The 20,937-nt window shown below is 58.8% G+C and overlaps 3 protein-coding genes across 10 annotated transcripts; 1 reads left to right on the top strand and 2 right to left on the bottom strand.

Moving 5' to 3' along the window:
• Window positions 1-640: 640 nt before the first annotated feature.
• On the top strand, window positions 641-3,462 carry ZFAND2B (zinc finger AN1-type containing 2B). 2 transcript variants are annotated; one of them, XM_072742637.1, is made up of 9 exons: window positions 641-849; window positions 1,104-1,198; window positions 1,406-1,537; window positions 1,669-1,820; window positions 2,081-2,176; window positions 2,252-2,312; window positions 2,401-2,468; window positions 2,785-2,857; window positions 3,166-3,462. In XM_072742637.1, exons 1-9 carry the CDS (start codon window positions 795-797, stop codon window positions 3,202-3,204), a joined length of 771 nt encoding a protein of 256 aa, XP_072598738.1. In that variant the 5' UTR covers window positions 641-794; the 3' UTR covers window positions 3,205-3,462. The 2 variants fall into 2 exon arrangements, with proteins under 2 accessions (XP_072598738.1, XP_072598737.1); XM_072742636.1 differs by having other exon boundaries at window positions 3,062-3,462.
• A 100-nt stretch (window positions 3,463-3,562) lies between these two features.
• Window positions 3,563-10,916, bottom strand: ABCB6 (ATP binding cassette subfamily B member 6 (LAN blood group)). Its single transcript, XM_026002119.2, has 19 exons — window positions 10,118-10,916; window positions 9,668-9,805; window positions 9,227-9,413; window positions 8,931-9,032; window positions 8,579-8,762; window positions 7,834-7,955; window positions 7,196-7,305; window positions 6,809-6,874; window positions 6,502-6,627; window positions 6,290-6,366; window positions 6,137-6,200; window positions 5,933-6,018; window positions 5,644-5,701; window positions 5,323-5,427; window positions 4,766-4,940; window positions 4,507-4,619; window positions 4,174-4,268; window positions 4,031-4,099; window positions 3,563-3,849 (listed from the first exon to the last, which is right to left on the bottom strand). Exons 1-19 carry the CDS (start codon window positions 10,664-10,666, stop codon window positions 3,747-3,749), a joined length of 2,529 nt encoding a protein of 842 aa, XP_025857904.2. The 5' UTR covers window positions 10,667-10,916; the 3' UTR covers window positions 3,563-3,746.
• A 458-nt stretch (window positions 10,917-11,374) lies between these two features.
• On the bottom strand, window positions 11,375-20,680 carry ATG9A (autophagy related 9A). Of its 7 annotated transcripts, none has more exons than XM_026002109.2 (16): window positions 20,458-20,680; window positions 19,422-19,481; window positions 18,886-19,017; window positions 18,717-18,760; window positions 18,111-18,175; window positions 17,138-17,299; window positions 16,806-16,947; window positions 15,893-16,641; window positions 15,656-15,809; window positions 15,371-15,550; window positions 14,735-14,983; window positions 14,372-14,550; window positions 14,132-14,249; window positions 13,107-13,329; window positions 12,779-12,924; window positions 11,375-12,438 (listed from the first exon to the last, which is right to left on the bottom strand). In XM_026002109.2, exons 3-16 carry the CDS (start codon window positions 18,986-18,988, stop codon window positions 12,433-12,435), a joined length of 2,520 nt encoding a protein of 839 aa, XP_025857894.1. In that variant the 5' UTR covers window positions 18,989-19,017; window positions 19,422-19,481; window positions 20,458-20,680; the 3' UTR covers window positions 11,375-12,432. The 7 variants fall into 7 exon arrangements, with proteins under 7 accessions (XP_025857894.1, XP_025857897.1, XP_025857895.1 ...); XM_026002112.2 differs by having other exon boundaries at window positions 19,422-19,478; window positions 20,458-20,659; XM_026002110.2 differs by having other exon boundaries at window positions 19,422-19,703; window positions 20,458-20,644.
• Between the last annotated feature and the right edge of the window lie 257 nt (window positions 20,681-20,937).

Here is a 20,937-nt window from a genome sequence, read left to right as displayed (position 1 = left end):
TGGGGTGGCCGGGGGGGGGGCCTGGAGGGGTTGGAGGGGGCCGGGGAGGCGGGGGGGGGCTGGAGGGGGCCGGGGAGGCGGGGGGGGGCTGGAGGGGCTGGAGGGGGCCGGGGAGGCGGGGGGCTGGGGGGGCCGGGGAGGCGGGGGGGAGCTGGAGTGGCCGGGGGGGGGCTGGAGGGGCTGGAGGGGCTGGAGGGGGCCGGGGAGGCGAGGGGGGGCTGGAGGGGCCGGGGAGGCGGGGGGGGGCTGGAGGGGCCGGGGAGGCGGGGGGCTGGAGGGGCTGGAGGGGCCGGGGAGGCGGGGGGGGGTGCTGGAGGGGCCGGGGAGGCGGGGGGGGGGAGCTGGAGTGGCGGGGGGGGGGGGGCTGGAGGGGCCGCGGGCGCCACAGCACGTGCCTCTACCTCGGGGCGGGGAGGCCCAGGGAGGTTTTACAGAAAGGGCCGCGGAGCTAAACCCGGAGAAGGACCGGCAGGAAATACGGGCGCGGTCAGCTCGCGGACCCCGCAGCCCCGCGCCGCCGCGCGCCCGCCCCGCCCCGCAGGGAGGCCCCGCCCCTCGCCCCGCCCGCCCTGCGCGATGACGTCAGCACGCCCGCGCGCGCGCCGGCGGGGGGAGCAGTGGGAGTCGCTGGCCGGGAAGGGCTGAGGCTCCCGTAACCCCGGCTGGGCGGGGGAGGGGGGCGGGGCCGGAGCCCCCTGCGAGCGCGGGGTCGTGGTCCCGGCCCGGAGCGGGAGCCCCGGACGCGCTCGGCACCGCTGCTTCCGCCAGCAGGTCCCGCCCGGCCCGGCCCTGCCATGGAGTTTCCGGACCTCGGGGCGCACTGTTCCGAGCCGAGCTGTCAGCGCCTGGGTGAGGGGCGGAGCGCGCGGGGCCGGGGCGGGGCCGGGGGCGGCGGGGCGGCGGGGCGGCGGGGGCTCGGGGGCCGGGAGCGCGGGGAGAGGCGGGGGGAGGCGCTGGGGGCGGTGGCCGCGGGGGCGTGGCTAAGGCGCGCGGGGCCTCGGACCCGGTGCAGTTTGTTGCAAACCCGGCGGCGTTTTCCCTTCCTCTGAGGGGGCACGACGTCGAGGTCCCGCTGGACCTGCAACCCGACCCGCTCCCTGCAGATTTTCTGCCGCTCAAGTGCGACGCCTGCTCCGGCATCTTCTGCGCAGACCATGTGGCCTACGCCCAGCATCACTGTGGATCCGCGTACCAAAAGGTGAGGGGGCGGGTGGAGGTGCTTGCGGCCACTCTGGAGTCCCTCGGCCTCCCATTTCCTCTCCTTTGTGTTTCTGAGGCTCGGTGCTGGGAGCACTGTTTCCTAGTGCGTTTGTAGGGGGCACATCCGGGTTCTCTCAGGGAGGAGCCTGGAAGGATTTCAGGGCTGGGAGCGGGCCACAGCCTCAGCCCTGCTCCTTAACCCTAGGACATCCAGGTACCTGTATGCCCGCTCTGTAATGTGCCTGTGCCTGTGGCCAGAGGGGAGCCCCCCGACCGCGCTGTCGGGGAGCACATTGACCGAGACTGCCGCTCAGATCCAGCCCAGCAAAAACGTAAGGTAAGCACTGGAGGGGTTAGCCATGACCCAGCCTGGGCCACGGATGCTTGCAAGCCCCAACAGCTGTTATGATGGCGCTGGAGATGCGGGCCCAGGTCTCAGCAGAGAGAAACCTTCCCTCTCCGCCTCAGATCTTCACCAATAAGTGTGAACGCGCTGGCTGCCGGCAGCGAGAAATGATGAAACTGACCTGTGAGCGCTGCGGCCGGAACTTCTGCATCAAGCACCGGCACCCACTGGACCATGATTGTTCTGGGCAGAGTCACCCAACCAGCCGGGCAGGGTAATTGCAACCAAGTCCAGTACTTGCCTTTCGGATCACCCCATCCTTTTGGAACTGACTCAGCATCTATCTATCATTACCAGTTGGGGAGCTTCAAACCTGTTGCCTTTGGCCAGAGGAGTCTTTTAGCTTCCTATTCAAGTGCCTATTTTTCCAGACTGTTTGGAGGAACTTCCCTCCTGACTTCCTGGGTAAGGCCTGGGAGGAGCATGCAAGCTGGCTGTTCTTGGAGGCATGCCAAGAGTGTCTCTTCCCTACAGACTTGCTGCCATCTCCAGAGCACAAGGTCTAGCTTCTTCTACGAGCACCGTCCCCAGCCCAAGTCGGACCTTGCCTTCGTCTACCTCTCCCAGCAGGTAGGCCTGCCTGTTTCTTCTCTCCCTCTTTTCCCTTTGCGTCTCTGACCTGAGTCTCTTGAATGTCTGCCGTAGAGCAACCACCCAGTCTCCATCCCGGACAGCCCCTCCAGCGATTGCCCTGCAGAATGGCTTGGTGAGTTGGGCGGAGGCTGGGCAGACAGAAGCAAACCCACGTGGAGAATAAAGTGCAAGGCGACTGGTCTTCTTTTTCTTTCTCGCAGAGTGAGGACGAGGCTCTGCAACGAGCCCTGGAACTGTCACTGGCAGAGACCAAACCCCAGGTCCCAAGGTACCTACCCGAGTGAAAGATGGTGGGATGTGGGCAGTGGTTCAGTTTGGAAGGAGGGCCGTGGGACCACTCCAACCCCGTGTAGGATAATAATTAGGAACCCGGGCTCAAAAGTAAACTGATTAACTCTATGACCTTTGACAAGTTCTTTAACCCTTGAGGGTTTTCTGTAAAATGGGACTGTGCTACTACCTACCCCATAGGGCTGTGTGAAGACTCAGAGAATACTCACATGCTCAGCACCAGGAGGATGCCTAACAGATCAGAGGCTCATGTTTTAGATATTGTTGTCCTCCAACTTGCACCTCCCTCTCAGTTCTCAGGAGGAAGAGGACTTAGCATTAGCACAGGCGCTGTCAGCCAGTGAGGCAGAGTACCGGCAGCAGCAGGTATGAGGGCTGGGGGAGCTGAAGTCCTGCCCTGGGAGGAGGAAGCCCGGGGGCTTTCTTCACGTGGTAGAGTGTTTTGGAATGGTGGTCATCTTCCCGTTTTTGTCGTGACTCCAGCCCACGCGGAGCTCTGAAGTGAGGACCGGCTCTCATTTCCTTGACATCGTGCCCTGTCTTCCCTTCCTTCCCCTTTCCTTGCTCCAGGCCCAAAGCCGCAGCTTGAAGCCGTCCAACTGCAGCCTGTGCTAGGGCCCTGGGCTTGGGGAGGGAGGCTCAACTGAGGAGGACTGTGGCCCCCACACCTCTAGGGTACACAGAGAGAGGAGGCTGGGAGCAGCCAGGAGTGAAGACGAGCAAGCCACCTCCAGGGAGCAGCAGGAGCAGCAGCTTGTGGAGCGGAGCCTACAGACGGCCCTGCTGGCCTCTCCAGCTGCATGGGAGAGAGCAGTTACAACCGTCGGTGGTTGGGCCCCGGGAGAGTGCTGGCCAGGCCCCATGCAGGGCAGCCCCCTGCATCGTGTCATCCCCCTTTACGCTGGGGCTGCCCCCATCTCTAGGGGCAAGGGGGTCCTGGAAGGAATAAAGGATCTTGGCAGTCAACAAGACCTCCGAGTGTGTTTCTTTCTCCTGTCAGACTGAAAGCAGAGGAGCTCCCCTGACCTAAGGGTAGGGGCCCCCCGCAATACCCCACACCAGTCACAAGGATCCGAGCACAATCCACACTTTTTTATTTCCCCCAAAAAGTGCTTCTCTGGAAGGTTCTTTTCCCTCCTATAGCTAGCACCATACCCCAACACTGGCTTGAAATATACCAGGAAAAGGGCTACATCTTCTTCCCCACTGAATTATCCCTTGGGAGGGACGTGGCCACAGCCTTGGTCACCATGTCTCAGTCCAGGGGTTTGGTGTCTTCAGAGACTTCTTCCTGTCCCCGCTGCTGCAGCTGCCACATGTCAGCATACATGCCACCTCGGGACAACAGAGCCTCGTGCCTGGGGCAAGGAGGAAAGTGTGAGTCCCGACTCCCCAGTTCACCCCAAGAGTGCTCACCGCCAGCCCACAGAGGTGAGAGGGATCCTCAAGGGAAAGCCCTTTCAGAAACCCCTGGGATTTCCTTTCTCTCAGGCCCCCAATTTGGAGACCCTGCCGTGTTCATCCAGCTGTGTTCCTTACCGTCCTCTCTCCACGATCCAGCCGTCCTTAAAGACAAGGATCTGGTCAGCATCAACCACGGTTGAGAGCCTGAGAGATCAGAGCTGAGTTACGCACCACACAACACAAGCGGGCCCCCCGCTGCCCTCAGCCCAGTCCTGTACCTGTGGGCTACTACGATGGTGGTGCGGTTGGCACAGACTTTGGCCAGAGAAGCCTGGATGGCCCTCTCGTTTGACGTATCCAGTGCTGATGTTGCCTACAGAGAGGATCTGGGTAAACCTGCCCCCACCACCCAAAATCCAAGTAGAAGGAGGATACAAGCTGCTAGCTGAGACCTCAGGAATCAAAAGAACCTTCTCTGTGTTTGAGAACCCTAAGGTGTTTTTATGAAGCAGGGACTCACAGTATCTCTCCACAATGGAAAGCCATCCAGAAGGAATGGCCCGGGAGTGGGCAAGGGAGGAAGAGGGGAGCAGGCTGCCCAGGGCCCTCACCTCATCCAACAGAATGATGTCTGGAGCCTTGAGAATGGTGCGAGCAATGGCGACACGCTGCTTCTCCCCACCACTCAACTTCAGTCCCCGCTCGCCCACCTGCGTCTCATAACCTGTGAATATTGCCCACCTCTCTCAAGTCACACGCAATACATGGGGTTTCCGTGACCACATGAGCAGGAATGGATGGAACAGAGCTCGGAGGGAACAATGGGATTAAACCAGGCAGGGGAGGGACTCTCTCTCCCGGGAGGCTCACCTTCAGGGAAATTCATAATGGCCTCATGGATGCCTGCAGCCTGAGCAGCAGCCATCACCTCCTCGTCCCCGGCTGTAATGCAGCCGTAGCGGATATTGTTGGCGATGGTGTCATTGAAGAGGACGGTGTCTTGGGGCACGACTCCAATGTGAGACCGGAGGGAGATCTGGGTCACCTGGGGCCAGAAGACCATATGCTCAGGCTGTGAGACTGCCCCACCCTCACCCCCAAGCCTGGGAGGTAGGACGAGCTGGAGGGGGAAGCACAAGGGATGAGTACAGGAACCCTGTCACCACCATCCCAAATCCTAGCTGTTGAGGGCAAATCACTCGACCTCCCTAAGTCTTTTTCCCCACCTATAAAGAGAAAAGATGCTTTTTATGCTCATGACTACTTTACTTGGGTACGTTACATGGTGCCAGGAAGGCTGAGGTCTCCTGCTGCAGCTTTTTGCAGGGGTGACATCTCCTCTCCCTGGAGAGTAGCCAGCACTTCACAAACTGCCATTCTTTCACACACAGGCCCCTAAATTACAATCTTCTCCCAAGCAACCGCACCTGAGAGATGTCCTGCCCATCTATCCGGATGCAGCCAGAGCTGATGTCATAGAAGCGAAACAGCAGGCGCAATACTGTGCTCTTCCCCGCTCCAGATGGGCCCACCTGTTGCATTGGAAACAAAGGGAGAACACTTTCAGGCCTGCTGGCTTTTAAGGCTTGCTCTCCAAAAAGCCACCAACGTCCAAGGAGGCTGCTACATTCAATCCTGTGGCCTGTCGTGACGGGATTCTGACTCCACAGCCTCAGTCACAAACTTCCATGAATACTGGGCTAGGGAAACTCAAGGAGTCGGGGCCGAGTGCCTGGGTCTTCTCTCACCAGGGCCACTGTCTGTCCAGGCATGACGGTGAAGGACACATCCTGCAGGGTTTCCCGCCTGGAAGGAAGGGTGAGCACGGTCAGCAGGCTTGCTGCGCTCCCAGTGACTCCTTCTATCGGGAGAGCTGCTACTGGGCCCTGCTCCTCCCCTGCTCAAGCTCTCTTCCTAGGCAGTGGTGGGTGGAAAGGCAGGGATGGGGTGTGGGGATACTTGTGGGGATACATACTTATCCACGTATATGTGGATGATGCAAAAGGGCGCTGTGAGGTGTCAAAAGCGGGGCCTTACCCATTCGCATAGCTGAAGTGCACGTTCTCAAACTCAATCTGGCCCCTCTGGAAGCGCAGGGGCCCTGCTCCAGGGAGGTCCTTCACCTAGGAGAGTACCACCCATGGTTGCTGCCATCATAGGTCTGGGGTTCTCCAGACACCAGGAGCAACCTCGCAGACTGCCGCTTCCCACCCTGCCCCCAACTCCCCTCACTTCACTTACTTCTGGCTTCTCTTTCAGCAGATCAAACATGTTCTCCATGTCAATGAAGTTTGTCTGGATCATCCTGCAAGAACAGTGCTGGCTGGGGCTCCTCTGAGGAGCTGGGGAAATAACCGTGCATCCCGGACAGGTGAGGGGCAGAGATCAGGTTACCTGTAGTAGGTGCCAAACCAGTTGAGGGGCATGTACAGCTGGATGATGTAGGTGCCAAACAGCACGAAGTCCCCGACCTGTGGAAATCCAACGAGGAGTACGGAGTCACCAGCCACCAACAGGCTGTCCCCCTGCCCACTTCCCACCCAGACACCTGGGGGCCTGGATGTAGGCCTTGGGCCCCTCTTCCGTCCCCAGCACCATTTCTTCACCTGTAGCTTCTGCTCGCTGACAAAGTATGCACAAAGCAGGGAGCCAGCAAGGAGCCCAAGTCCAATCACCAGGTTCTGGGTCTGATTTAGTAAAACCAGTGAAGCACTTGACTTCCACTCCAAATCCTGGGGCAATAATAATAAGGGGGTGTAAGTGGAATGTCATGTATACAGGCTCACCAAATCCAAACCTGGACCCAGGTATCTTCAACCTTGATTTTTCAGCCCAAACCATACTCCTCTTGGCCCTGGCAATTCCACAAGGCTAGGCCACTGCTCTCAACAGGCATCAAACCAGCATCCTCACCTGATATTTGGTGATGGCCTCTCGATAGCGGTTCACTTCGTAACCTTCCGCATTGTAATACTTCACCTGGCCAAGTCAAATCACCGGTGTTAAGACACGGTTGCAGCATGAATGCCTGCATCATTTCCTCCAGCCTTCCCAATGCCTCCTTCCTCATCGTATTTTTATCTATTTTTTTTAAGTCTTATTTTTATTTAAGTCGTCTCTACACCCAACCTGGGGCTCCAGCTCACAATCCTGAGATCAGGAGTTGCACACTCTTCCAACTGAGCCAGCCAGGTGCCCTGCCTTCCTCATTTTAAACAGCACCCCCACCCCCAGCTTCCTGGTGGCCCCACTGCTCCACATCCCTGTGTCTCACACTACTGCCACCAAGGCCTTCACTACCGTCTCGAAGTTTAGCAAAGAGTCCACAGCTCGTGCCCGGGTAGCATTCTCCTGTGTGTTCATAGCACGTCGAAACTTCGTTCTCCATTCAGTGACCACAATGGTCATGACTACAGAGTAATAGGTTGGGGAAGAAGGAGAAGAAGAGATCAAGACATCACTCCCAACACCAGAGACCACAGGGGGAGGTCTGCTACCTAACACATACACATGAACCCTGAGCTACAGACCAGGGACCTAGATCCCAAAGGGAAAGAGCCCTAAGCTCCCTGAGGGAAGGGGCTGTGCCCAAGATATCTTTGCAGCCTGCACCAAGCCCTGTGTGTGAAAATGCTGTTGGCGACCAAACGAAGGCGAGCTGCATCTGGTTACAGAAAATGAGGTTTCTCTTTGATGTGCACCCCACAGCAGGCCCCCAATGTGACCAAGATGCCCTTCCCTGGCCCTCTATCCAGGTTCAGCTAAGGCTTCCCTGGCAGAGGAGGAGGCCAAGCCATCATGTTGGGGAGCAGCAGGAGCTTATTCAAGTCCACCAATGGACAGCCTCTCCTAGCTGGGCCACTGAGTAGGGGCAGGGCTCATACCCAAGGCAGTCCCTACCACAATTCAGGGAGACACTCCCACCAAGCAGCACTCACTGAGGTAAAGACTCATGCACAGGAACACAATGAGGCCAAACCAGGCATTGAAGAACATGCTGAAGTAGATGATGCCAATGGTGATGTCAGCAAGTGTGGGGATGATGTTGAACACCAGGTAGCTAGGAATGCAAGTCAAGCAACAAAGGACAGTTTAGGGGCTTGGGGCCAGAAACTCTGCCCCCAAGAGTCTCATGTGGTATTTTGTTTTTCAGTGACGGGAGACCAGAATCAAGCTAAATGCCCCCTCAAGAGGTGGATGGCCAAATAAATTGTAGCATGCCCCAAGTACAGAATGCTCTGGGCCAATTATAATGAACGAGGAGGATCTTCACGGAGGATAAAGAATAGATCTCCATAATATTTTGTTAATAAGGCACTTCCAGAACAATACCTATGTCATGATCTCATGTGTTTTAGGAAAACCCTGCCCAATAACATATTAGTGCTGTGAGTCTGCACGCATAACGTATGTAAAAATGCCAAGAGCAGAACTCAACATCCTAGATGGAGTGGGAACCTCTGGAGAAAGGAGTCGAATTTATGAAGTACTTCTTCCATTTTATTCGTCTTATTATGAAAGCACGTATGTTACTCTCAAAAAAAAAAAAAAGGATTAAAAAAATAAAAGGATTAGAAAAAAGAATAGAGACGTAGCTGAAGTAGGGTGCTGTTTCCTGCCAGCCCCTTCATTCTTGTTTCTCCAGCTCCACCCTCCCACACTCCATTTCCACTGGCCTGGCACCTGAGCAGCCCTGTGACACTGGATGTGCCCCGGTCCACGATCCGCAGCACCTCCCCTGTGCGGCGCCCCAGGTGCCAGCGCAGAGAGAGCTCGTGCAGGTGGGAGAAGAGGCGCAGCTCCACCTGCCGTGATGTGAACTGCTGTACCCGGATCCACAGGAACGTGCGCAGGTTGCTCACAAAGCCTAGGGGAAGCCAGGGTGGACCTCAGTAGAACTTAGGGGCCAGATGATATCAGCCCAGTACCAAGACATGAAAGGTCTGAGATCACCAAGGGGCCAGGGGAGGGATGCTTGGGGAGAAGTGGAGGAGAGCCCAACGCCAACCAGGGTGACAGCAGAGTCCTATCATACCTGTACTGCCAGTGCCACCCCCCTGGAGGAACTTGAGGGCAACATAGGTGGTAACAATCCAGGCCAGAGAGTTCCAAGGTGCCTTCTCGGTCAGTGAGTTCACTACAGAGAAAATAAGTCAGAGCCCACTTTTGGCCCCAGGGATTCTTCAGGAGAAACTACTCCAGGCACCAGCCACAGCCTCTTTCTGATCATCCAGTTCCTAATGCTGTCCCACCTCCCTTAAGTTAGGGTCCCTACTCCTCATCCAGCCAATGAAGGACCACAGAGCTGAGCTGGCACCCCTTCTCCCTCACCTATGTTCCTATAGAATATGGGGACCAACACATTCAGTCCCCGTTCCAACCCCATGAGCCCCAGGCAGATGAGCACGACAAGCTGCAGAACTGGACTCCCTCGAGGCCACAGGTAGCCACTCAGCAGGCGGAGCTTCCTGCCAAGGTCTCGCCAGGTAGATCTTGGGGGTGCCTCTGTTGTCTGAACCTAGGATGGTGCAACACAGAGGAGGGGAGCTCAGAAATTGAACAGAAGTGCCCTAGTCGAACTCCTCTAGGGAAAACGTATGGGATTACAGCTCCCAGTGATCTCAGACTCACAAATGATCCCCTGATGAGGTCAGAAAGGCTTACATGGCACAAACTGAGATTTGGGAAAGAAGTACTACGGTGAGAAAATGTGAATGAAGACAGGCAATGAAATTCAGACAGACCCTGTGGTTCAGAAGTTCATGTATATACCTCGCTCCTCTCTACATCTTGATCGTCTTCATTAACCTTCAGGGCATAGGACTGGGGACGAAGTCCAGGGGCCCAGAGTCCCAGGATAAAAAGCCCTCCAGAAATCACATATCGCAGCACCCAGAGGCTAAACTGAACCTAGGATAAAACGTGTAGGGAGAGCATCAAAGAAGGCCAAAATGCCATTGCTACCGCTTACAACAGGGCTGGGATCTGGGGTAGGGCACACACCCAGGTCAGGGCCCCAGCATCAAGAAGGCTTTGAAAAAGTTTAGAGTGACTCAGCACAGACACACCCCACCAGCTGGCTATCAGCAACCAGGCCAGGCAGGCCTCCCCCTTCACCTCCTTAAAGGCATCCCAAAGTATGGAGCCAGTGTGGCCAGACACACCATCCTTCTAACCAGCCCTTGCCCCTCATGACTCTCCTGTCCCCAGGAGGTCCCTTACCTGCTGGCCCAAGTCTGCCCTTGCCCACCACCACTGTGGGCTGTTCCAAGACACGAGGGCCAAGTTCTCAGCTGTAAACGCCACAGTCCAGAGGAGCAGGAGACCCGCGCTGTGCCTGAACTCGATCCAGATGCCCATTGCTAGTTTCTGCCAGGCCTGGTTATGCTCCACCACGAGCAGCCCCAGGCCACAGGCGCTGGCCAGAGTCCCCAGGATGGAAGCCAGCAGTAGGTAGCCTGGCAGCGGGGCGCCCCCGGCAGTGCCCACCCGGCCGACCAGGCTGGCCAGGGGCAGCGCCACCTGAAGCGTGGCCAGAAGCAACTGCAGCACGTAGGGAGCGACAAGAGGGCCGGCGGTCCAAGAGCGCTCGTGGGCGCCAGTGGGCCGCTCGCGACGCTTGCAGGGAAGGGCCAGCACCAAGGCCAGAGCCCCCAGGCCCATGAGTACGGAGGGCACGAGCGTGAAGAAGAAGCAGGGGCTCAGGCCACCCTTCACCCAGGCCGGCCCCGCGGGCCCCTCGGCCTCGCAGTAGTTGCCCACAGTCACCATGGCGATGCGTGGCCGCCGGCCGGGGCGGCGGGCACCGCGGGGGCTGCGGGGGCGGGAACCCGGACCCGGGGCTCGGGGCGGGGCGCGGAGGCCGCGGGGTCTCGGGTCATGGACCCGAGGGGCGCCGAGCCGCGGGGGCCTGGCGCAGGGGCACGCGTGGGCCCGCCCACGCTCCCCGCTCCCCGCTCCGCGCACGCGCCGCCGCCGCCGCCGCCGCCGCCGCCGCCGCGCACTCACGCAGGGCACGCACGGCCTCCTCGCGCGTCCGTCCGCCCCCCGCTCGCCGCCCGGGACCCTCCGGCCGCGTCCGGGCCCAAGGAATGTGGAGCGTGCGGCCGGCGCGGCGCCGGCGCGGCAGCCCCGCCCACAGGGCGGCCCCAGCCCCTACCGGGGGCCCCCATTGGCCAGCCTCGCCGAGGGGGCGGGGCGCGGGGAGAGCGTGCACGCGGAAAAGGCAAAATACAGGGGCGGGGCCGGCCGGGTCACGTGCTCAGAGCGCGAAATCTGACCGCACGTCCGACCCGAGACCTTGACCTCCGCGGCGCCGGCGCTGGGAGGTGGTCCCGGCCGCTGGCCCCGCTCGCTGGCCCCGCTCGCTGGCCCGCCCGGCTTATCCGAGTGCCGGCGTAGGCCCACCTTCCCACCGCCCGGCCGGGCCCCCACCCCACTCCGCTCCTTCCCGGGATGCCAGCCGCGCGACACAACAAGCCCGGTCAAAGTCCCTTTTTTATTAAGGGTTATCAAGCTGTACACAGTTCCTACGCCTTCCGCTGTGAGCCCGGGCAGCGCCGCGTTCCACACCGCAGCGGACCGGGCGGGCGAGGGGTGGGGCGGAGTAGGAGCTGGGTCCCAGCATGCAGTGCGGCAGCTCAGCCGCGGGCGCAGGCCTCCGGCCGCCCCTCCAGCCCCGGGGGAACAGCGGGAGGCAGCCCAGAGCTCTCTTGCTGGGAGGTAGACAGCCGAGGGCACAACCAGCCCAGTCCGTCCTTTGTGCAGGCGGTTAAGGGGTACAATAAGCAGCAATGGAGGCCAGGACGGCCTCAGTCTCTCAGGGGCCCTGCTTCAAACTTGGAGAGGGCAGCAAAGAACTTCCATCCTGCTCCTGCCTTTTAGAAACCTTCCTTCGTAGTGTCAAAAGGTAGCATGAGAGGAGCTGGGAGCTAGGGTCTCCACACCAGTGCGAAGCAAAAGCTGAACAGAACGGGAGCAAGCGAACAGAACAGGAGTAAGCGGCATACATGCCTGTCATGTGCAGGAAGCAGGAGAGGTGAGCAGGCTGTAGCACTGGGAGAGAACTGGGGGTGAGGTAAGGGCCACAGCCTGAGCTACTCATCTGTTCGGGGTGGGGGAGGGAGGCTGCAGAGGTTGAGGGTCCGGGCCCAACCTCCCCACTCCACAGTTGGCACAGGTTCTCCCTGCTTGGCAGCTTCTGTGGTGGGCAGTCCTCTGGAGACTTGCAGGGGTGGGTGCAAAGGTGGCAGTACTGGGGCTGGACCGGGGACCAGTTTCTAGCACCACACTCTGAGCCAAGGGGGGTCCTGGGGATGAGGCTAGAGTCCTGTGTGCCTTGGTTCCTGGGCCCCCAATTTCTCTCCTGGGGCTGCGGCAAGCCCAGCGTTGGCACCTCCCTTGGCCAGGCACAGACACACAAACACCACACACGTGGAGCCAGGCAACAGTCAGAGGAGCCCTCCATGGCGGGCAGATGGGATGGCAGGGCAACCGTGGCCTCCATCCTGGGACATAGGGACCCTCCTCAGCCTTGTCTATACCTGTAGAGAGAAAAGGGTCAATAGTGGAGAACATCTTCAGCTATCTGCTTACCACCTTCCTGCAAAAAAACAAAACAAAACACACACACACACACACACACACACACACACACAAACCTTGGAGATAAATGAAGGGGAAAGCTTGATTCCAGGGGAGGAAAGTGAAGGGGAAAATTAAGCCCTGGATTCCAGAGTAGGGGAGGCAAAAAAGGGGAGTGTATTTTGGAGGGGAAGGGACAGTACCTCCATACGAGAGGCCTGCCTTCTTTCACAGGAGACTTTGATCTCAGCCTGGAAGTTACTACCTCTGGCAGCTGTTCTCCGGTCCTGGGGCCCTTACCTTGTGCACCTGAGGGGGAAGCTCATCCTCTGAGCCCTCCTCGGGCACCGGCTCTGGGTGCCTTGATGCTGACTGCCCATCTTCAGCCCACCCTCCAAGGGGCAGCCGGGAGAAGTGAGAGGGAGCCCGGGGTACCGTGCCAGGATCTAGAGACACAAGTGAACATGGTCTTAGAACGAACACAAACAGAAATGTGGAGCAAGGTTTTGGGGCTGTTCGGGGTGGGGGTAAGGGTTAGTTTCTTTGGGCTTGATCCCTCTGACTTCTTTCCTCCCCAAGAGGCCCCCCCAAAGAGCCACTGTACCCTGCTGTACCCCCCGTTGGATACCTGTGATACCCCCATAGCGCCTCTGGAAGCCCCCCTGCAGGGCGGTGGTCTCGGGTGCTCCAGGCCGGGGTGCAGCACAGGGATAGCTGGCAGAGCGGGGGATAGGTTGGGAGGCCCGGGAGCCCTCTCCCCCCTCTTCAGGGGCGCTCTCCCCACTCTCATCGCTCTCCCGGCGATGCCACACATGCCGCTCAGGCTCGGCCTGGGCTTGCTGTTTATGGAGCTGAGAAGTGTGGGGAGTGGAGGGTGACACTCATTAGTTAAGGCTAGGATATCTGAAACAGCTGCCCCCACTACGCTGTTCCAAATGTTCCCATTTCTGGCACCGCGCCCAGAATCACTGACCCAGAGTAACTATCATGTTAACAGTGTGTAAGACACATACGACATCTTATAGGTTAAACTCTCAGCAGATCCCTGGAACGAACCTGTTGCATAAGTTGTGATGGCACTCATTTTGCCTAGTCATTTGAGTCAAGAACAAGTTGGTGGTACATCTAAGTGCCAGGCACTCTTTCAAGGTGCCAGGAAGATAGCACTGAACAACAGAAAAAAAATCTCAGCCCTTGTATGGCTTGTATGCTGGAGGCGGAGGTGGTGGTGGGGGGATCAGAGACAATAAAATAAAAGAGGGAAAATGCAATAGATTAGTTAAATGCTACAGAGAAAAATAAAAGCAGGGAGAGTCGGGGGTGGCCAAGGGAGACTCTTTTGGTCAGGGTGGCCAGAGACCGTCTCATGGAACAGTTAAGAACAGACAGGTGATTAAAGGAGGGAGCCATAAGCATATCTCAGGGAAGTGGATTCTTGGCAAGGGAAATAGCAAATGTGTCAAGGCCCCGGATGACAATAAGCTTGCCTAAAAATGGATGGCAAAAGGGTATCTGCAGGAATGGAGCTTAGAGTAGGTGAATAACAGACAAGGGTTCCAGACCCATGTCTTGCTTTTCCTCGCCTAGAACCCTCTATTCTATTTGTCAGTGGCCAGCTTGACTCTGTGGCTCTGCCCCTTGCTGCCCACTCACCTGGTGCATATAGAGGGCGTGCAGGCTCATCTCGGTGGATGCGTACTCCGACAGCACCAGGCTCTGCAGCTGTCCTTCCCACACGCTGCTCCCGGAGCTGGCTGTCCTGGCATCCACCCTGTCACTCCCAGCACAGACAGACCGCAGCCGTCAACATTTCTAAGAGCCCCAAAGTTACTGGGGCGGGGAGGGGGGGGGTGGAACTGCCACGCCCTTCCACCGAGGCCCATCTCTACTCACCCAGAGCCTGTCATGGTGCTAGGAGCTCGGCCTGCGGGAACCTGACCGGGGTGCAGAGGGGAGAAGGAGCGCAGGGCAGAGGCGACTTCGGCCCTGTGCCTAGAACCCTGCAGGTCTCTGGGCAGTGGGGGGCCACGGCACGAGGAGCCAGCTACCACGTTTGCAATCAGGCTCAGTGGCTGTGAAAAAGGGGTGAGCTGAATTCCCAGGGCAGCAGGGAGGCCACAAGGCCCTGGGTGTCAGCACCCAAGGACACAGACTGAACTGACAGAAGGAAACCAACCAGGTAGCAAGGCCCTTCCACCCCAGGCCTGGCCCTCAGCTCACACTCTGCCCGTCACCTCCTAGTCCCCAAGGACACACCTCAGACTCAGACTGTAAGGACTGGATGGACGTAAAGAGGGCATTTTCAGGGAGCAGCCCCCCTTGGGCGAGGCCAGCGGCTGCTCCGTCCCGCTGAACCTGCTCCTTGAGGAAGCCGAGGAAGGCTGTGCTCTCACGGGGTGGCTGCCAGCCGGGGTTGGTGATGGCAAAGTGCATGAGTGACAGCTCTGTCTTCCCGTCCTCAGCTTGCTGGTACACTGAGGCTTCCGTCTGCCCGCCAGACAGCCACTGCACAAGGGAGGCTCCAGTGAGCAGGACCGTCCTCTGACAGAAACGCTTGTTGTACCTTTCCTGCCAGCAGGGAGGCCCTGCCCCTGGAGGACCGAGACAGCAATGCGCTGCTGTCTGTCTCTCGTCCGCAGCCCCAAGGCCCACCCCAGGCGGCGCAGTCGGCTCGCTGGGCTAGTTGCTTGGTTTGTGCCTTTCTCAAGGGCACTTGGCCAAAGGTGCAAGTTTAAGGCTAAAATCCAGCCGAAGCTCCTATTCACCAAGCAGTGTGTACCCTCGTGCATGGCTGCCCAGAGGCAGGGCTGCCTTTCTGCAAATTGTTGGCTCAGAGGGGTGTCTTTTTGCCAGCATCAGCTCTGGCCACCTGCCCCCGTACCCTCCTGGTACCTGGGGATGGCCGTGCTGGCGAACATCCATCTGAGCAAAGGAGCAGGTGTCTCCAACCCCTACAACCTCCACGGTGAAATTGCGGAAGAAGTCTATGATCTCCAGGGCCCGTGGGCGCAGGCAAAAGATGAGGATGAGGGGTGTGACAATGGGGCTCAGCAACTCCTCCAAGATAAACACCTATAAGGGAGGGGATCGAGGTCAGAGGGGAGCAGGAGGGCTCCCAGCCCTCACCACCGAGCCATCGGCCAGTCTCTAACAGGCCCTAACTCCAACTCCACTCACTGCCTTGTACTGGAAGAGCTGGGCAAACTCGTCCCGGGTCTGCGAGCGGTGGGCATTACCCTGCCAGTGGTCAGGCATGTAGTGGATGTGAGCGAGGATCACGCGGAGCAGCTGCTCGGGGCAGAACACCATGTGCTGGTCCGGGATAAAGGACCTGGGGGATCGGGGCCACGGTGAGAGACAAGCCTTTCCCAGGGACGCTGGTCCAGCTTGCTCCCGCCTGCTGCCCCAGCCCACCTGCACACGGTCACGGTGACCCCCAGGAGTGTGACGGTGGTGAGGACGTGTTCCACAGCCAACACGTCTTCGTCGTAGATGGTGAGGGCGATAAGCACAGCCAGGATGGAGCCGGCGAAGAAGGCGCCATTCTTGGCCAACAGCGTCAGCAGAGGTGATAAGAAGCAATTCATGTACTTGGAGGCGGGCTTGTAGCCCCGGTTGAGGCGGGACTGCAGCTCGTGCTCCAGTTCGTTGAAGTGGCGGAGGTAGCAGCGGCCGTAGAGTGACCAGCAACGTGCTCCCAGGGCCCCGGGCTCCCGCTTCAGCACCTCAGCGTAGCTGAAGAAGGCATAGAGGATCTGCCAGATGAGGATGAGGGGGCACAGCAGGAAGTTGGCAATGCCAATCCACAGGATGCGGTTGCTGAGGCGCTGGGCCAGCTCCAGCCGTTGCCCCCCACGTTTGTACTCGGCCTTGAGGCTCCATTCGTTGAGAAACAGGGAGCCAGGTCCCCAGAAGAGGATCAGCTCGAAGTTGTACTTGAGGCCACGGGTGAAGAAGACGGCCTCCCCAAGGCCCGGCAGGCGGAAGCGCAGAGGCAGGAGGGATTTGTTAACCAGGGCGACCATGTAGTTCTGGAAGCGGAGGATGCGGTGGTAGATGTCCAGCTCTGTCAGCTCACGCTTGTGGATGCAGATCTGGTGCTCCTTCTGGGTCTGCACGATCCGTGCTTGCACTTCCTGCCACGTGCAGTATGGAAGAGCGGACTGCAGGGCAGAGGAGGGACACGCTAGGCAAGGCTGGCTTGCAGCCTGGACTCCTCGCCCCGCATTAGCCCGCTGGAGCCTGTACGCAGATGCTCCTTGACCTGCCAGTGAGGCCCCACCCTTCCCCAGGCTGTGGTGCCAGCTGCCCAACTTCCCAGCCTCACCATGGGGATACGCAGAGCATGCAGGTAGAAGGAGTGGATCTCCCAGTAGCAGCAAATGTTATAGATGAACTTGATAAGCCGATGGATCCAGAATACCCCAGCGATGACCAGAATGGTGATAAGGGAGCCGTTTTCCTGAATCCTGGTGGGGGAAATAGCAGGGGAGGAGGGGTGGCCCTTGAGGAATCTTGGCAGACAGGACACTCCTGAAGGCTATGGCGGGGCTGAGCCTCGGTCTGTGTTCTAGGGGATGCGCTACTGCCTCACACCCCACTCCATTCCCTACCTGCTGGTGGAACTCTGGCGGGTGTCCTTTGACCTGCGGCCCTTACCTGGCACTACAGACCTGGGCAGGCAAAAAGGCGTCTGGCAGAGTGACCTTGACAGGCTCCGTGGGGTGAAGACTATGGTTCACCATCTTGTTGGCAAATAGGATGTCATAGTCCACACAGCTGACCAAGAAGGTGGTGAAGGCAACCACAAAAAGGAACTGCCTGAGGAATTGGGAAGAGGGGCCACAGCCCAAGAGTCAGAGGGGCACCAGTGAAATAGTGTGGGGCAGAGAGAAGAGTCTGAGGAAGCAGCAGAATGAGGTGAGAGAGCAACCCCCGGGGGACGTGCTGAGGCTGGAAAACTCCCCATGGGCTCTCTCCACTGCTCAGCCCCAGGGACCTTCTTAGGCCCAAACCAGCTCCTGCTTTTTCCTCCTAGCCTTGGGCATCACACAATTAGCCTGCGTTCCTCACCTCACCGCATGGTAATCTCTACCACCATTTACTAGAGTCGCTCCAAGATCTTGTGATTGTGGTCTGGCTTCCCAATCCCTGATTTCCTTTTGAGATAGTATTTAGAAGCCCGAAAGGGATTTACAGTCTTTAGTTATTGAGGGAGGGTTTCTCAATCCCTTCCCTTTTGGCAAGGTCTTGTGGCTTCTTCCTTTGAGAAAGCGCTCTGCCTTCCTAGGTATAACCAAAGCCGAACACACACTTTTCTTAAGTGGCGGGCATCTCTGAGACCTCCTGACTGAACCCTGTCCATCCCACGGGCGCTCTGATGAAATGGTCAAGTCTGAGCTCTCTTCAGAGAAGAGTGAGGATTTAGGAAGAATTCCTTAAAAGCGAGATAACAAATAAACAGGATTGTGAATTTGGATGCCACACCCAGTCCCTGAACTCTTAGGTGTGCAGGGTTTTGAGCAGAGGACTGAGCCGCACTGGCAGGAATGGCCAGGGCTGGCTGAGCTCAGGAAGAGGAAAAGGCTGACACACAGTGCTTCCCCACATCACCGTCCCCTCTTAGACTTACATGAGCTCAAAGACCTCCCCGATGAGCATGCAAGTGAAGCCATTCTTCTGGTGTAGATTATACACGTAGAATTGTCAAGAAAAATGTGGTTGATTAGAGAGACAGCAATTCGGGGCACAGACTTTGGGGAGTCACATACCTGAACTTAACTCCTGGCTCTAGGACTTTTCTAGCTGTGTGACTTTGGCCAATGTTACTCCCTCAACTTTCGTCTGCAGTGGTACTTTGGAGGTAATAGCGCCTGTCTCATGGTATTATTAGGTATGAGATAATGAGCGTGAAGTATTTTAACACAAAGCTGGCACAGAGTAAATCAAAAGATACTAATTATTATAGTTATTAGTGTCCCGTCAAAAAGAAAGATCCTCTTTAGAGAGGTTCCTTATAAAAACTGACACCACAAAGTGAAAGGCACGTAGCTCTTGGGAAACGTGAAGTATCATTATCTATAACGATCACCATTGCCCCAGCCTCTTTCAGCCTTCAGAAGAGTTCCCATCTCCCTTCCAGAGATTAGAATCAAAGCCACCCCAACTTCCCATCTGGGGCCCAGCTTAGAGAGGGGCTAACGGTCCCACAGCTCCAACACAGAGACACAAAGGATATTCGAGAGAAGAAGAGGTCAAGATTTTCGATGTGGTGCCAAGGTGCTGTGGGCGCAGGAGCAGAGAGGTCAGAGCCCTGAAGGAACACGAGCCCCCCTGCTCCCTCGGAGTTCCTCCACCGACCCTCTCCTCTCCATGCCCCGGCTCTGCTGTCATGTCCAAGAACTCACATTTACTCCCCTCAGGGACGTGCACCAATAGGTCCTCCTCCCCAGGGGGTGAATCACTATAGGAGGCCTCGAGGCGCTGGTACTCCGTGTCGAACTGCGCCATCACCACCGCCCCCTGTCCACGTTGTCCACCTAACGGTAAGGACAAAGAGATCCAATTCAGACTCTTGTGCTGCTTGTCTCCTGCCCTGCCTCGTAGACCAGAAAGAGTGAGAAAGGATCTCTGGGCTTGGTGTCTACTTCCAGTCTTTTCCACTCAGAGGCAGAGGAGTAGTTACCAAAGGAGAGCCGAGAGCTTGGGGCCTGGGAAGCCAGTCAATCCCAGAGCCTTTACTGAGTGCCTACTGAGGTCTTGCTGGTCTGAAGCCAGCCTCTGCCCCTTTGGTGCTGGTGGTGGGGGGGTGCTGTTTCACCTTCTATTTAGTGGAGATAAGGGGACTTCCCTCTGCCCTCCTGGAGAAACCCGGGTCTCCCAAGAGACTAGCAGTTTGGAAGCAGTCTGTAAACAAAGGTTTGAGATAAGCACATGGCCCTACCAGCTCCATGGACAGCGTCTGCTCCACACTCCAGCCCTTGATGCCCTGGCTCTGCAGCTGCTGGAGGAGAAGGTGTCAGGCCCCAGAGAGTGGGGAGTGGGGATAAAAGAAAGCCAGCCCTCCTGCCCACCCACCCTCCACTAAGAGGAGGCCAAGCACGGGGCAGGGAGGCTGCAGTGGGGGAGAGGCATGGGGGCTCGTGTACTTCCTCTGGTCTGTACTATACTGGGCCACTCATCCAACTCTAGGATCCCAAGAAGTGGCTTGTTGAACCTGTAAAGACTGAGTCAGTACAGGCCTGAGGTCAGACAGCTACCCTGGACTGTTTTCCCATCGCCCCACCTCATTCTCAGAAATTAGGCCTCACAGGGTCCTCAAAGCCCCCCGAAAGCCAACACCCAAGAAGAGTCTTTTCTGAGAAGACTTTTCTGTTCATCCTCTTCCCCTGGCTCCCTAGCACCAAAGGCCCAACAGGCAGGCGTAATTCCTGGACGGGAAACACTGACTGGGCCGGTGTGGACCCAGATCCTGGGCCAACTGTGGGGTCTGTAGGTCCCTGCAGCCAGGCGCGTCTAGGCGGCGCTCGGGGAACTCACCCGCCGGTGCAGACCCCGGGGGCCGTGGAACGCGGCCCGGCCTGGCCCCAGTGGGATTCCCTGGGTTAGTGGGAGCCCGGGGTCGGAAGGGCTGACGGCGCTCCGCTCGGGGCACTCACCACTCACGGGGGCAGTGTGGCCCCAGGGTCAAGGAGCCCCGCGGGCCGGGCGGGCTCGGGGGGCCTGCGGATGCTGGAAGACTCGAGCCAGCCCGACAGCCGACGGCCCGGGTGGGCTGGGTTGCCTCCCCACACCCAGCCAAGACCCAGCCCGGCGCGCCCCTGGGTCGCCCGGCGCCAGGCCGAGGGCTCGGCTCCCAACAGCGGACAACCTCGCGCGCGGCCCCGACGCCCGCGCGCCCCCGCCCGCGCGCCCCCGCCATCAAAACATTCCGGCCGCGCGCCTCCGCCCCTCCCGCGGCGCCCCCTGCCCCCCGTTACCCGCCGTGCGCTCGCTTAGGGCCCCGCGGGCGCCCTCCGTCAGGCCCGGCCCGGGCCCGGAGATTCCAGGAGTCGATCTCGCGTTTCACCTCAGGAACCGTGACCCGAGTGATTCCAGGGGCTCGGTCGGCTCCACTGGGTTCGTCCGGACCCGAAGCTCTAGGCCCGGCGCCTGCCACTCACTGTCACCCGCAGCCGGTCTGACCAATGAGCGGGAGGGGGCGGAGACACGGCGGCCCATTCCCGGCTTCGGGGGCGGGACTAAGGGTTCGCAGTGGGCTTCGCGCAGCCAGAGGACCAATAGTGCGCGGCCTTTGGGGCGGGGCCAAGGTGCGGGCGACGCCGCGTGTCCCCTCCGCGGCCCCGTAGTGACGAGATTGTTGTGGTGTTGCAGAAATCCGGGCTTGGAATCGTGGACGTCTGTGGCGCTCGGCTGCCCGGGACCTTTGGTGCAGCTTCTGGGGGCGGCGGCGAGTCCAC

This window comes from Vulpes vulpes, chromosome 16, assembly GCF_048418805.1.
Source record: "Vulpes vulpes isolate BD-2025 chromosome 16, VulVul3, whole genome shotgun sequence".
NCBI lineage: Eukaryota > Metazoa > Chordata > Mammalia > Carnivora > Canidae > Vulpes > Vulpes vulpes.
This window is presented reverse-complemented; position numbering and strand designations above follow the sequence as displayed.

Excerpts from the sequence above, each read along its gene's own strand:
- ZFAND2B (XM_072742636.1), top strand. The coding sequence starts at position 795 with ATGGAGTTTCCGGACCTCGGGGCGCACTGTTCCGAGCCGAGCTGTCAG. Across the intron at positions 2,177-2,251 it reads TCGTCTACCTCTCCCAGCAG|AGCAACCACCCAGTCTCCAT; the intron begins GTAGGCCTGCCT and ends TGTCTGCCGTAG. Across the intron at positions 2,469-2,784 it reads ACCAAACCCCAGGTCCCAAG|TTCTCAGGAGGAAGAGGACT; the intron begins GTACCTACCCGA and ends CCTCCCTCTCAG.
- ABCB6 (XM_026002119.2), bottom strand. The coding sequence starts at position 10,666 with ATGGTGACTGTGGGCAACTACTGCGAGGCCGAGGGGCCCGCGGGGCCG. Across the intron at positions 7,306-7,833 it reads GTGCATGAGTCTTTACCTCA|TCATGACCATTGTGGTCACT; the intron begins GTGAGTGCTGCT and ends ATTACTCTGTAG. Across the intron at positions 6,875-7,195 it reads CTTTGCTAAACTTCGAGACG|GTGAAGTATTACAATGCGGA; the intron begins GTAGTGAAGGCC and ends TGACTTGGCCAG.
- ATG9A (XM_026002109.2), bottom strand. The coding sequence starts at position 18,988 with ATGGCGCAGTTCGACACGGAGTACCAGCGCCTCGAGGCCTCCTATAGT. Across the intron at positions 14,984-15,370 it reads GCCAGCACGGCCATCCCCAG|TGGCTGTCTGGCGGGCAGAC; the intron begins GTACCAGGAGGG and ends TCCCTTGTGCAG. Across the intron at positions 13,330-14,131 it reads ACGCCCTCTATATGCACCAG|CTCCATAAACAGCAAGCCCA; the intron begins GTGAGTGGGCAG and ends CACACTTCTCAG.